The sequence below is a fragment of the Pygoscelis adeliae genome, unplaced genomic scaffold, assembly GCF_000699105.1.
Source record: "Pygoscelis adeliae isolate BGI_AS28 unplaced genomic scaffold, ASM69910v1 Scaffold10, whole genome shotgun sequence".
Lineage (NCBI taxonomy): Eukaryota > Metazoa > Chordata > Aves > Sphenisciformes > Spheniscidae > Pygoscelis > Pygoscelis adeliae.
This window is the reverse complement of record NW_008824053.1, coordinates 8,282,054-8,296,132: the sequence shown is the minus strand read 5'-3', so window position 1 is coordinate 8,296,132 and position 14,079 is coordinate 8,282,054. Positions and strand designations below refer to the sequence as shown.

Here is a 14,079-nt window from a genome sequence, read left to right as displayed (position 1 = left end):
TTAACAGAGAACTGTGACCTGGTACAGTGAAGCTCTATGTAAAATGCATTAATTAGTGAGGAAATTACCTTCCACATCTGTAGTACCGGTGCAGTACTTCTGTCTTGCTGGATATTGAGCTTATACTTGAGCACCTAATGATGATTTTTTCCCTGGTCTGGTGCAGAGCTTTCCTAGTCCTTTCCTTTATTATTGGTTGTATTAAGATCAATGAACAACTTTGGAAACACAGTCTTTCAGCCGTTGGATGTGTGCTTCTGAATAGAAGTAGTGAGCAAATGCAGTTTTCCTTCCTGTGTTACACTGCGTATTCATCCCTTTTGTTACTTACTAATGTAAATAGCATTAATTATGGAACTCCTATCACATAATTATGGAAAATGGTTTACTTTCTGTCTTAGTACTCAGAGAGAGATTTCAGGGATCCTGATTTTTCATTTATTTCATTTGAGCACTCATTAGCTGGTTCTCTAAAAGCTGAGAGCATTCTTGCATCCACATTGTGACAGTCGGGGTCACACACAAATTCCAGGATTAAAAAACAGAATCCAAATTCAGAAGCCCTGAATTTGAGCCCAGATGGAATTTAGCTATCCTGTCACTTTATCTCCCTTGTCTTTCGTGTTTGCAATAAGGCATGTGGATATACAGTTCCTTTATGAGTGATTAACAGCAGTTTGACAGGGTAGCAGAGGTGCATATTTCCTTTATTTACTCTGGAAGTGGTACCTCTGTTGCCATTCTTACTCCCTGCTGCCCAGGGAGCATGGCAGAACTGCATATATTCCTTAGGACTTTTAAAATTACCTATATATTTATAAACAGTTACATAGTTTCCTTTCTTCGTGCAATTTATTATTCAGAGGATGCTCTCAAGTATCTATGTAGGATTATTCCATGATTCCTGGAATGTGCCAGAACCTTAAGTTTGTTGTAAAAACTATGTATGGTATAACCCTCTCCTCTCTGTAATAGTCTTTTAGAAATCCACAAATCTTTCATAGAAGGTAAAGTCAGGAAGAAAGCCTTTCACTCTGACAGGCATTTTCCAAGATTGCTTGCTACTCTTGTCTCATATCTATTTGTGGGAATATTTGAAGTGACGGCACATTTACTTTAAAGTACATTCATCACATTGCTCTTCTCCTTGTTTTCAAAAGGTATGACGGTGTATTTTGGTTTAGCAGTTGCATCTGCAGGATCTTGAGCCTGTGTTTCTTCTTTCTGCTCCTTAGTCCTCAGAAATGTTTCGGAAGCTATACTGAATGAGAAGGGGGATTGCTGTGCTATTTGCATACTTATAAGTACTCTTTAAGTGGCTTGCTGTCATTAAAATTAACCACATAATTTTTCCACTGTAAATTATACTGTGACAATTGACTCCACCCCATCATTTTATTGAAACAAGAGAGTATATGAACTCTTACATTGTTGCTTGATTCCATTTCTAACGTATATATACTTCTGTTTGTAAACAAGAAAACGCCCCCTTTGTAATTTTACAAATGTGATCTCAAATATTACCATGTGGTAGCAATTGTACAATATTCTTAATTAAACGTGTGATAATTTTTTAGCACTAGGCCCGTATTTGGTATTTTAAACTCTGGCATTTGTAGAATAACATTTTCTTTAAAATGAGCCAGAATTATCAGGGTCCAATTTCTACATTTTAGTGAGATTAAATGTCTTGCTTTCTTAAAAAGGTTAGGGTATAACCCGTTTAAGAAGGCAATGTACACAGTACACCAAGGGTTATTATTGGCAACCAACATGTCACCTGCTGGAGTGATTTAACTTTCACCAATGCACATATTCCCAAGGAAATGGTACATCTCTGCATGGTTTCTGTCAACCTCTGAGGTGACAAGGCTTTGGGTTTCTTAAAGATGGGAACAAAAACATATTTCTTTTGTCAGCTGTTCACTCTGAGTACTGCTGATAGAAATCATACCCCTTTCTTCCTTTTCCCCTGCCCCTCCTCAACGCATGGTTTCCAATCAAAAACGATTGAAATAGCTGGAAAGATAAATTATTGTCAAAATACATTTTTACAGAAAATAAAAGAATATTTATTTTTATTCTGCTACTAGCATCCTGTGCAGAGGAAATAATTCAATGGGAAATCCTGTTGACACAACATTTCTGACACATCAGCCTTTGTGTGTCTTACCTCCCTGTTTCGGAGGTTGTTTCTGATTCAGAAGCTTCTCCTTCCTGACAGGTGGTGTGCTCAGAGTTCACAGTTGGTAAACTGGAGATAACCTCCAGGAGGGGGATTTGCAGAGACCATGGGACTTATTTGCCTTGAGAAGTTCTGAAGATGCAATGTATTTAACGGCAAGAAAGAAAAGGGTAGAGTGCTTTCTGCGAGCTGGCAGAGGATCAAGTGTGTATGATGTGAAGGAAAAAAGGAAGGAGATTCTTGCAGCCTGAGAACAGACATCTGGCTGGCAAAAGAAAAGAAATATCATTGACAGATGAATACTGTTTCAAACTGGGATAATTTTAGATCAAGAGGGCAAAGTTCTGCTCTCATGCATACAGCTCCCAGTGAAAGGGATGGGAAAGGTGCATGCATATGAGAATAAAATTTGGTTCTAAGTGAGAACTGAACAACACTCATATTTTTACACTAGATACTTAGACTTTCATGTTTAGATCACATGGTTTCCATCTGCCATATGTAGGCATTGCTAAAATGCTGCCAGGATCCAGGCTCTGGTTTGGTGACTTTCATTAAAGGAATTAGTGGTTTCTATCCAGTTTCAGTGTGGCTGGATTCAAAGTGCAGAAGCCCATTTTCACAGTTTAGCATTAATTAGCACTCTTGTGGCAGCCTCAGCAGGGAGGTGAAGGATTAAATGGGCATGAAGACCAAACTATCTCTTTTCCCATAGTGGTGATTCCTTCAAAATAAGGTTGAGACACGATGGACTAACGTGGGGATGCATGCACGGCTGCTGTCTGGGCTGTTCTTGTTCCAGATGATTGAAGGACTTCGGTCTGCAGGTCTGTCAATGTAGCACTCTTTTCTCTCCTGCTATTTAAAAAAGCAAAATACAAATCCCAACAAAAGTACAATCCAAACACACCCCTTAATTCTGCTACCTTGGAAAGACATATTCTCCCCCTTCTGAATGAGGGGCGAGAGCTGTTTTGGAGAATTTAAATGAGATCCTTGCCAGCCATACACAGGAGGGATCGACGTTGTTACTTAAAAAGGCTGGGATGCTGCTGCTCACTTTAGGTTTTGCTGAATCATTCAACAAGGTGCAGAAAGCAGGTAAGCCCTGACTCTTTTTTTGCTGAAGAGAGCCTCACAGGGATAATTTTGAGAATTGCATGGAGACTGGAAACTGTAAAAGGAAAATTGTAAGTTTCAGTGAACCTGGAAGGCAGGACCCGTCCTGGCGTGAGTCAGAGGGTGTAACTCAGGCTTCTGTCCTGACTTTCATTAATCAGACATACCATGCTTTATGTTTATGTACACTGAATATTAAGTATATAATTACAGAAAATTACTTACTGTTGTAATTCTGCTGCTCACACTGAATCTTGAAAAACGCTAAAACTTGACAAAGCTTTTTCAAATTCTAAAATTTTTTAACACTAAATCGTGATCTAATAAAATGTAAAAATTATTAATAAAAACCCATCATTAATTAATATTTCTAAAAGCTTTTTTTGATAGCAATTCATATATCTATTTGGTAAGAGACAGGCTTCCAGATTTTAGCCAAGTAATTAAAATATGAAACGGTATGTCTGAGAAACTGAAGCCTAGAAACCAGTGTTAAAAATCACTCCTCACAGCTAATTTATTCAATGAAATAGTTGCCTTGCTTCAGTGTAATTTATGTGCATGTTTAAATGGTCAAGTCTGTTCTTAAGGACTTCGGGCCTCTTTGTTAAAGTTCAAATAATGAACATGCTTTCATGTACCTTGTTTTGAGTTAATCCCATTGTATGAATGAGTTTAAAAAAAAAAAAGAGAAAGATGTCTCTTACAAGAAAATAGATTTCCTTCACTAAATAATCCTTTTTCTCTAGATGTCCCCTCCTTCCAGCATCTTAAATGAAAATAATGAGTTTATACTTAAAACGGCAAAGAATACAGCTGTAGGAGAGTATTTCTGAAATGATCGCTTCCTGCCTAATTTTACCCCGACTGAACAGTGGGGTTTTGTCTGCCGGGCTGCAGCGCGGGCTGGCTGTGCGCTGGCTGCTGCGTTTCCCTGAAAGAAGAGCCGAGTGCTGTGAACTCCAGACCCCTGCGCAGTATCAGAAGCTCTTGCTGTGCCAGTGTAATCTTTTAATAGCCACGCTTGCCAGAATGACTTTTTTCCTTCAAAGATAGAATTAGAAAGCACAGTTGTCATTTAGATTGCCTCTGTCTTTGCAGTAGTTGGTAGTGATGTGTTGACCAGGATTGGATAATTTAAAAGCTGTTTAACAAAATAACATGCTTGTCTGTGTGAAATATGTACGGTGCTGGGAGACAGGGAGAAAAGTCTCCCTTGACACAGTTCGTGGGATTCTTTAGAAACTGCAGGATGCTGAGGCTTTTCTGTGGAATTAGAAATGGTTTGCAGAGCCCATGTTGAGCATTTGCATGATTTTCAGATGACGAAGTACGTTCAGCTGTCTCCGTGCACCCTCCGTGCGTGCATGTACACACTTCACTGGGAGAGGGAGAGAATTCTAAGCACAGTTTTTGTCGGGCTTTGCATTTGTTGAACGTGTATCACTGAAATGCTGCCCAAGATGCATCACTTCATCTTGTGTAGAACTTGAATCATCATGTTGCATGATTTGGTAAAATAAAAGAGATTGTGAAAGAGACAACCGTAAACATTCTGTTTGAAAAGATGTGCTCTTTTCAAAAGACCTTTCTGTTAGAGCCAAATAACACAAGAAGCAATATTTCCTTGCTTGCAGAGACATATATATTTATTTCTGCAAAGATTTGTTTTGGATTCTCAGTTCTTCCAGTATCTGCATTCTTTGAAATAATTTTATATTTCCATGTTGACTTTCTCTGTGCTTTAAGTTTTAATCAAAGGTTCCTTGCTTCTGATGTCAAGGAGTACTGATGTTAGCCTGTTTACATTCCACTATTTTTCCTCTGTATGGGGTGAACATTCAAATGTGGTGGTGCCTTTTTGCTTTTATCTGCCGAACTTAGCACACTCTGTTATTATTGACAGCTCAAAAAGGTGGTATGCTAGTGGGCAGGATGCTGTGAATTATTAACTTTTCTTTGCACTTTGACAAATTTAGGTTATCTTTCTAAAGACAAATTGTTTCTTACGAAGGAACCAAGACCGTAAATAAGGCATTGCAAACTTAAACTTCAACAATTTTTAGCCAAATGTGAATTTAACGTATTTCTGAAACATGGTTCTGAGTTACATTTCTTTCATAGGACTTGCATTTTTTCATTTCGTAGACTGAAGTATAAGAGGAAAGATTTTTGTTTGTGATGTTTCATTTAGATTTCTTTCTCAGTGTGTTTTTCTGCATGGATTGATCAACAAAGCAGTAAAGAATGTATATTACCACTGAAAATCCCCTCTACCTTTTTTTCTTAGAAATGCGATTTCGCAAAAGCCGTTTATTTTGTTCTTTCAATAAAGAGCCTGCACTCAACTAATCTGTGAGCAGTAAAACGTGCAGGAAACATATGTTTGCCGGGAAGCTGTTCTATAATCAAAATGGTCAGCAGGACAGAAACCATGCTCTTTCTCTCATTAGGTATTAATCTTCTTCAATTTTTAAAAAAAAACACACACACAACACTGATTAATATATACAAACGCGAATGAATCAGAGACAGCATATGCTGCATTTGGTAATAGGCGCTTACTTGAGTTAATGTTTAGGTTGTGCTGGCAGTCCCAGCCCCGGCACCAGAAAGGTCTTTGCAGTTGGGAAGCTCTTGGCGTTCTTGGGCGGCAGACAGCAGGAACGGTGTCATCCATGGCACAGTTTGCCTTGAAGCAATTAGCAGGACCGAGGTTCCTCAACGAGGAATGTTGATTTCAACTGCAGGAGGAGAGCCAAACAAAAGAGGTTTATGCAAGGTACAGTAAGGCAAGCAGCAGGTTGACCACAGGTTGGTTAGAAAATGCAGTATTGAAAATATTCATGAGGAATTGCATTGGAGATACAAAGTTACCAGTGACAACAGTAATTATTGACAGAGCCACATACCTACATCTAAAAAGCTCTGGAATGATGCAGAAGCGGGCAGTAGCATTCAGATGCCAGTCGTTCAAACTTCCATCCTTTGGCAGTGCATCTGTTTATCGGGAATTATCTCCTGAATGTAAATGAATTTCAGACCTAAGTCATTGCACCTGTTGCCAAGAGGTATTTATTCCAATCACTTGCCTAAAGCGCAGGGAGTTATTGCGTGACATTTTATAGCTCCAAAAAAAGCTGTCGTTTCAAAATCATTTGTTCAGAGAGGAGAAAATGGAGCAAAACAGTTCATTTTACCCTAAGCACTGCTATTTGGCAGTATTCACATTTGCACGGCACAAAGCTGCAATATTGATTTTTCGCTCACAGGGCCTCCCACTGGTTCTTTCTTCGATTGTCAGGGCTGCAAGATGGATTGAATTACACTTTGCTTGTTGATATGCTTATTTTTTCTTTGTTGATAGGAAAAGGCTACAAATAAAGCTTCAGAATAAAGATCACAGCAACTTTGTTAGCGGACTTTAAATTTATTTATTTATTTTATTCAGTTAAAATTATTTCTGTGCCATAGAGATTCCTTAGAGCAGTCTCCCCGCCTAACGCATGCTGCATTGTTTTGCTTTATTGCTTGCTGCTTTTACAGTGTAACACCTACATTACAATCTCAGGTGTGCTCTCTGTTGCCTGTGAAGTGATCTAACTTCGCTCTAGTATTTTTAATGTTTGTCCTAATACAGAACTTCTCATGGATGCCTGCGGGGGGAAAAATTGCAGGATAAAACACATTCATAGTACTCATAGCAGTTGCCATCGATGGTGGAATAAGATTTGCAGGCAGCTGATCTCTGTAACAAATTGCGGAGCTCTTGTGTTTGGATTCAAGGTATTTCCTAACAGAAGCGGAGGCTGTGCTGCAGGATCCGCAGTAAGGGTTCGGTACCTGTCCCAGGTAGCCTGGTGTATGTTTGTCAGCCCTGGCCCCATAACGATCCATGCGTCTGACCTGCTGCTGCACAGACGCCGCATGCGTAGCCACCGACACCTCAGCGGCTGTACCCTACTCACCCGCGCCCCTCCCCGCTCTGCCCGTCTGCAAAAATCCCCTTTGGACAGCCGAAGCCGCTGTTCCCCTCCTTGCCGATCGAAACCCAAAAGTGGGGCCGTGCATCCACGTGACAGCACGTGGGAGGCTCCCGTGGGAGGCAGGGAGGGGAGGAGGGGGCGGCCAGACTCCCCCGGTCAGGCCGTGGCAGTGCCCCGCGCCGGGGGAAGCCCTGCTGAGTGCAGGAGGTCCAGGCACCATTGCCGCCAGCTGGGGGGATGAGCTTTATGTGGATGGCATTAAATTTGACAGGAGCGGTAGGATGTAGGAATGGCAGTCACTGGCAGCATTATATTTGGTCCCAACGCGGCTGTCATGATGGTAATTAATCAAAGGAGCTGCTGTATGCATGTGTGGTGGGGGCTTTGCGCGTACCCCTCTCTGTGCCCATTTCACGCCCTCACTGAGCCGTGAGCAGCTTCTGTCTTCATTGTATTAATTTGCTGCACGAGAGGAACATATAGGGTGTTAATGTGATGGATTCATGTTTTAGCTCTTTCGAGCTTTCAGTTCATGATACTTCAGCAAGCCTCTAATAATAGTGTTTGCTATTGTGCACGGTACGTGCAGCCAAACCAACAGCCAGGAGTGAATTTGAGATGGAACTGTGGTGCTTTCTACAGCAATATGGCTTCTGCCCTTATTAACAAATCCTGAAACATACTGGCCGAGTAATGGTACCCGTGTCATGTAGGACATGTAATGTGAAGGCAGACCTGGTTGCTGCGCTCTGGCCTTCCCCTTCCGCCGGGGCGAATTCCCGCCCAGCCAAGGAGCTGGTCCTCTGAGACCTCATCGGTTCTTCTGCAGTAGGGAGAGGTTAGAGTCAGACCGGCCCCTCACATTAGTTTACTACACAAGTCGGACAAAAGCTGGTGCTGGTGCAAAGGGGAAGGCAGGGGCGTGCAGGTAGAGGAGGGGCGGACGGGAATTAGCCAGGGGCTCTGGCTGCCAGGGAGCCACATCCTGACACTGGGCGTGATCATTATCAACAGCTCTTTTTTGCAGTCCTAACAGATAATCATCGTCATACACTAGGAGTTTTAATCCACAGATCATTAATTCAATAGAAGAAGTGACAGCCTCTGGTTCACGTGAAAATTTACTATCAAGGGGTTACCTCAAGTTGTTCTTGATCTTTTTAGATCCTTGCTTCCTTGCCTCTTCTAACGCATCATACTTTTAATGAAAAGTTTATTTTCTTTGCCTTCAAAACACCAGAGCTCCAACTTTCCATACTTACTAGCTGTTTCTCTTTGCTGTCACAACTTGTCTCCAGCAGCCTGCACTGAAATATTAATGGCCTTGTGCTACTGTATTAGGATGACTTTTTTTAAAAATAGGAAATACCTGTGATTCTGTTGAAAATTTAGAAAGGATTTACTCTTCTACAGAAATAGGTATTTAACACTATCATGTTACCCAGCTTGTCTTCCAAAAGACAGTAATGCACACATTTTGTAAGAAACAAATATTCTGTGTACAAGAGAGCGTAGTATACAGCTACAGTTGTTTTTTGATGCAATATTTTTTTGCATAAAGAAATGTCCGTAAAAGGCGAAACAGCTGGGTGAATATCTGGACCATTGTTTTGTTTCTAAAGCATTTGATACTGCTTCATTACTCTTAGAGAAGTTACCTATTTTTAGGAATTCTCTCATGCGGAAAAACATGATAAAAAAGAGAATTCCCTGAAACCCATATGTAATTTTTGGGAGGGACAGGGAGATTTTATACAGTATACATCTGCAGTTTGCTGATCATTTATTTGTGATAATATATCTGACCATATATTTGTTTGAAATCTTATCTGTCTGTGGTTTAATTTATGTAAAAGGCACAGTAAGGAGCACTGAAGTTCAACTGGGTAAAGTATCGGCATGTATATTGGATCTGGTGGCACAGACATGTCCATGCTGGGGACATAAAGTAGCTAAGCAAAAGAAACCAACTCCTCCTGGAGAAAGGAAGATACAAATTAAGAAAGACTAATGAAGTTGGGACTATGGCTTTGGGGTTGGGATTTTTTTTTTGCTTTGTTTTTTTAAATCACTTCTGCATTTGCAAATCCTGCTTGCTCTGCTGCTTCCCACTTTCAGACACAGCCTGTTTGACTGTGCCCAAAGAGGGAACGTGCAATGTAGCCGTGCAGACAGGCACCACTGTCTGCCCTGGCAAGGGTTAGAAGAAGTGAAGAGGAATTTCCTCCTTTCCCAGATTAAGGACACAGCAGCAGTGGTGTAGGGATGTGACAGTTCCATGAAAGATGCTTCACTTAACACGGTACGAGGTCAAACTGTTTAAAGGTGCGCTTCCTTTAGCACACTGATGAGAGTTAGTGCCTATGTGACAGAAAAAGAATAGTCCAATGCAATATATTCTTTAGGCTCAGTCCCTTTTTTTTTTCTTTTTTTTTTAGGTTTCAGCCGAGCAGCACTACCGTTTGGTTTGGTTAGGAGGGAGCTGTCCTGCGAAGGTTACTCCATTGACCTCCGGTGTCCAGGAAGCGATGTTATTATGATCGAAAGTGCTAACTATGGACGGACAGATGACAAGATTTGTGATGCTGACCCTTTCCAGATGGAGAACACAGAATGCTTCCTTCCAGATGCCTACAAAATTATGACACAAAGGTAAAAATATATACATCATTTTGAGGACTAAAGAGGAAAAATGCCTGAATTAGTACAGTAAGAGGTATATACTGTAGGAAATGCTGAGTTGTAGTTTGCTATTGAGGTAGTATTTCTATCTAGTAATGTTAGAAGGAAGTATTACTATTACAGAGGGTTTTTTTTAAATTCCATGAGCAAAAGTTAAAAAGCAGGAAGATAACTGCAAGGAGAATGGAACAATTCACTTACTCGGAGATTCCCTGTCTCCTTGTCTTCTAGGTGGTCAAACAGCACTCAAAATGTGTCCAAACGGCTGCTGCATTTTTCAGTAACTTCTACATTCCCTGGCAAAGTTACACATTTCCTATGAATGCAGTAAATCATTGCTCACCTGTAAAATGCATCCAATGGAAAATGCCAGAATGGTTAAATGCCAGGATGATTCTATGTCATTATACATGTGTGTACAGAAGCATATATGCATATAAGCACAAGTTACATTATGTCTTAGTAACAGCAATTGTCATTCACAATCAGTCAGAAGAGCCAATGAAAGTGTTTTTAATACAAAAGGTGCATCAGAACTAAGATTCACAGAAATTCCTGTGCTACAGGCCGCATACGGGCAGCGGTCGCCTAGTAGTGACAATTGTGGAAATGTCAGGACAGATCAGTCACTGGCATTGTTACCGGCTTAAACTACAAGCCTGAATAAGTTCAGGATTGGTGGGAAGTTTTCCTCCCAGTGCATTTTTCCTGGGGTGAGGAATCTGAACAAAAAAGGGGATGGGAATAACCCGGGAGCTTTCTGGTGCATGTACACAGACGTGTCAAATGCAACATGCGAGTTGTCCTGCATGCTGTGCTCCATTTACTGTGTTCTGTTTGAACATGGGAGCATTCAGTAACATATAGTCATGTCTTAAAAATAATCTTCCATTTGGATTTCCCAATTCACTCAAGTTGTCATGAGTGGGACTCTTACAATTTTTTATCATTTTCTTGTGAATACACGCACGTTCTCTACTTCTGTAGTCAAATATTTGGGCTAGATCTCAGGCTTCAATTTCAAATGCTGGAGGTAAATTAAGGGTATCAGGCCTTTTATTCTTGTTCTGTGTTCAACCTGTGACTTGTTCTGTGTTCAGTAAGGGAAAGGCTCCATTGCTATGCTAGTAAAAAGGTAATATAACTTCTTTAAATCATGTTTGAATTATCTTTTTGTGGTTCTAGTTCATTGTTGTTAATTAGATCAAGCCAGATTTCCATTGAGACTGCAGAAGCAGTGTCATCGTCCTCTAATCTGTCAACTCCCTTTGAAACCACCTTCAGTTGCTTTTGTAAATGCAGTGCCTCTCCGTAGACTTCCTTGTTGTGTAAAATGCATGTTGTGTTTTGATCAAAGTCCTCCTTACGTTCACCGCAAATACACAGATTAAGGTAGTCAGAGACAAATATAGAGGCACAATTTGCTTTAAGTGACATCAAACTGTTACTGCAAAGCTGAAATTTCAATCTTCCCCTTTCAGTTAATCAACTGTAAGTTTATGATAGCAGAGAGTATTTTTGAACTTCCCCAATCTTCCACTCTCACCCGTTTTTCAGCAGATTAAAATGAAGTTGTGATCACGTGTATGACATTGGTTCAGAATATCTGTGCTCAGAGGGAGTTTCTCATTTTTGTTCTTTTTTTTTTGTCTGAACAAATGGCAAAGATCATTTGACACTTTGCTTTCTATTTTTGTCTGGCATTTATAGTAATTTGGAAGTTTGCTTTCGTAGTTTTCTTTCTCAGATCCTGTCATTAAGTAGAAAAGCTGTCTCTTGCCTTGTTTAATCTTTTCTCAAAATTGCTCAATTTGTGCTATATTGCAAGCATAGAAGAACATTGCAAATTTCTTATGAAATATTAAAAGTTCTTGTATCTCATTTATTTATAACTGCATTGGTGATCATAATTTTTTGTTGTCTAAGGCAAATTGTTGTTTGGTACTCAGCATGTCCTTGATCTGATACCTAAAAGTATCACATCAGCTGTATTTTGATGGCAGCAGTTGCATAGAAAATTTCACCTGAAGGACTATCAGATTCATTGGTAGTCTCTTTTTTTTTTTTTTTAAACTGACTAGAAAACCCCAGTGTTAGAACATTTGATCACAGGGAAAACTGTTCTTCCATACCTTTAGAAATAAGCAGCAATAGTTTCTACATTGCTACTTAAAATCTTACAATGTTTACTTTTAAGGACTAAAGATATGTTTTTATCACTTCAGCCAGCAGTGTTTTTACCACTGCGTTTGACCACTCAAGTCAGTTTAGACCTGCAGTTAAATGTAGGTCCACAGCAATTATTAAATACTCATCATTCATTTGCAACATTACTCCACAGCTTTTGCACAGCAACTACACTTACTGCAGTTACAACGTGAAAACACTAGCTTAATGAGATCAACACCGTGAAACCTGAAGATTGAAAAATAAGATGAGGTTTCCAGTTTAACACAAAGCCATGTAATCACATGCCCTGCTCCCCTTCCAGAGAATTTGAGATACTAGCACACAAACTTTGCCAGTGTCCACTGATGCATCAGTTCCTCTTTCTCAGAACAAGCTGCTACTTAATCTTTTCTCCCTCTCTTTTCTTTCTTTTCAGCAGTTCTCAAAAGATTTTTAACTTAATGCTTTTCTGGGAAGCCTGACTAGAACACTAATGACTTCATTGCTTTGCTTTTACCTTTGTAAAGTAGTTATTAAATTTTTAGTCCCTGATTGAAATTACATCCCAATTATTCTAGAATAAAGTCTTTCAGATGTATTTAGATTCCGTGTAAACTTCAGACTGGCACGGTTAAAATTAAAGCTTTGAAGAAAGAGACTAGACCTTTAGAAAATCCCTCTCCCCTTTCACACTTCTCTGATAATTAACCCCCGCCTTTGCATACAGTCAAGTTTGAGAGATCCTACCACGTGCTAAAGTTGAGCATAGAAATGAGCTTATTTCTAGAATACTTGGTGAGGGAGTAGTGTAAGCGAGTGGCAGAGGACCCACGTTTCAGGCAGTTAGATCTTAAAATAGTCAAACTCCGTGGTGCTCCGCTGTCCTTTAGCAGGGACAAATCTCCTCTGTTTCCTCTTCGTTTAAAAAGAAATTAAACGAACAGGGAAGCAGAAGATGCAAAGCAGCCTGAGGAAATTGCTCTAGTTGCTCGCTCGTGAAGTGTGTTTGTGTGGCTGTAGCCAGAAACTGTCGCGAGACTTTGAAGTTGGTAAGGCTGACTAGTACTGCTCTTTATAAGCACAGCAGAGATTTGAAAATTAACATGATAAAATTTACTTATGACCTAGTCTTAAGTCCACTTCCGCTGTACGCAGATTGCAGGTGGATTGCCAGAGCTGCATTCAAACCGCCTGTACGTTTATGGGGACTTTCTGCCTCCAGCATCAACTTCGAAGCCCTGCTCTGCCACTGCAGGTGGATGGGCCATAGGTTTTTGTTAGGACAGGCACTAAGGGTTACATAGATACCACATAGTGTTTGGATTTCTGTTTTATTAGCTTAAAATAATAACATATTTAAAAGTACTTGTAAATGCATGCTTAAAATACATTTCAAAGGCAAAGGCCTTGCCTTACATACATATTGTGAATGTAATTTTATAGTAGAACAATAACCTGCTAAGATGCATTTTTGCATGCTGGGACCTTTCTCTTCTGAATTAAAAATAGGCTTTTTTTTTTAGTAGGAATCATTTTTCCTAGTCCTAAACTTTTTGTTTAGGGAAAGTTCCCGATTATTTTAACGATTAGACACCATAACTATCTTTTTGATTCCAGTACAGTGCAATTAGATGATATATTTTGCCTGTGTATTTAAATAAATTCTTGGGTAGTGTGGCAGGTAATAATTTTGAATAATATAATTTTAAATCTTGAGAAATCAGTATTAAAAAAATGTCAGGTCCATTCCAATCTGTACACCTTATTTTTTGAGTAATTTACAGTTACAGCTGTTGGCGGGGCTTATAGAAAATTAACATTTTGTATTTAAAGAAAATACAGCCTATTAACTCTGAATCTATGGAATCATCTACTTAGACGCAAACCCCAAGCATTTAATGTTGACAGCCAAATTAATGTTAACTTCAGAAATAAAAC

The 14,079-nt window shown here is 39.7% G+C and overlaps 1 protein-coding gene across 4 annotated transcripts in view; it reads left to right on the top strand.

Moving 5' to 3' along the window:
* LPHN2 (latrophilin 2) overlaps window positions 1-14,079 on the top strand; it is a 152,727-nt gene that overhangs the window by 69,043 nt on the left and 69,605 nt on the right. For 3 of the 4 annotated variants that reach the window (XM_009333816.1, XM_009333815.1, XM_009333818.1), the window contains exon 3: window positions 9,729-9,942. In XM_009333816.1, the coding sequence (XP_009332091.1) occupies window positions 9,729-9,942 (214 nt within the window). Of the gene's footprint in view, window positions 1-9,728; window positions 9,943-14,079 lie in introns of those variants that run through there. The other variant, XM_009333817.1, reaches the window with a different exon arrangement.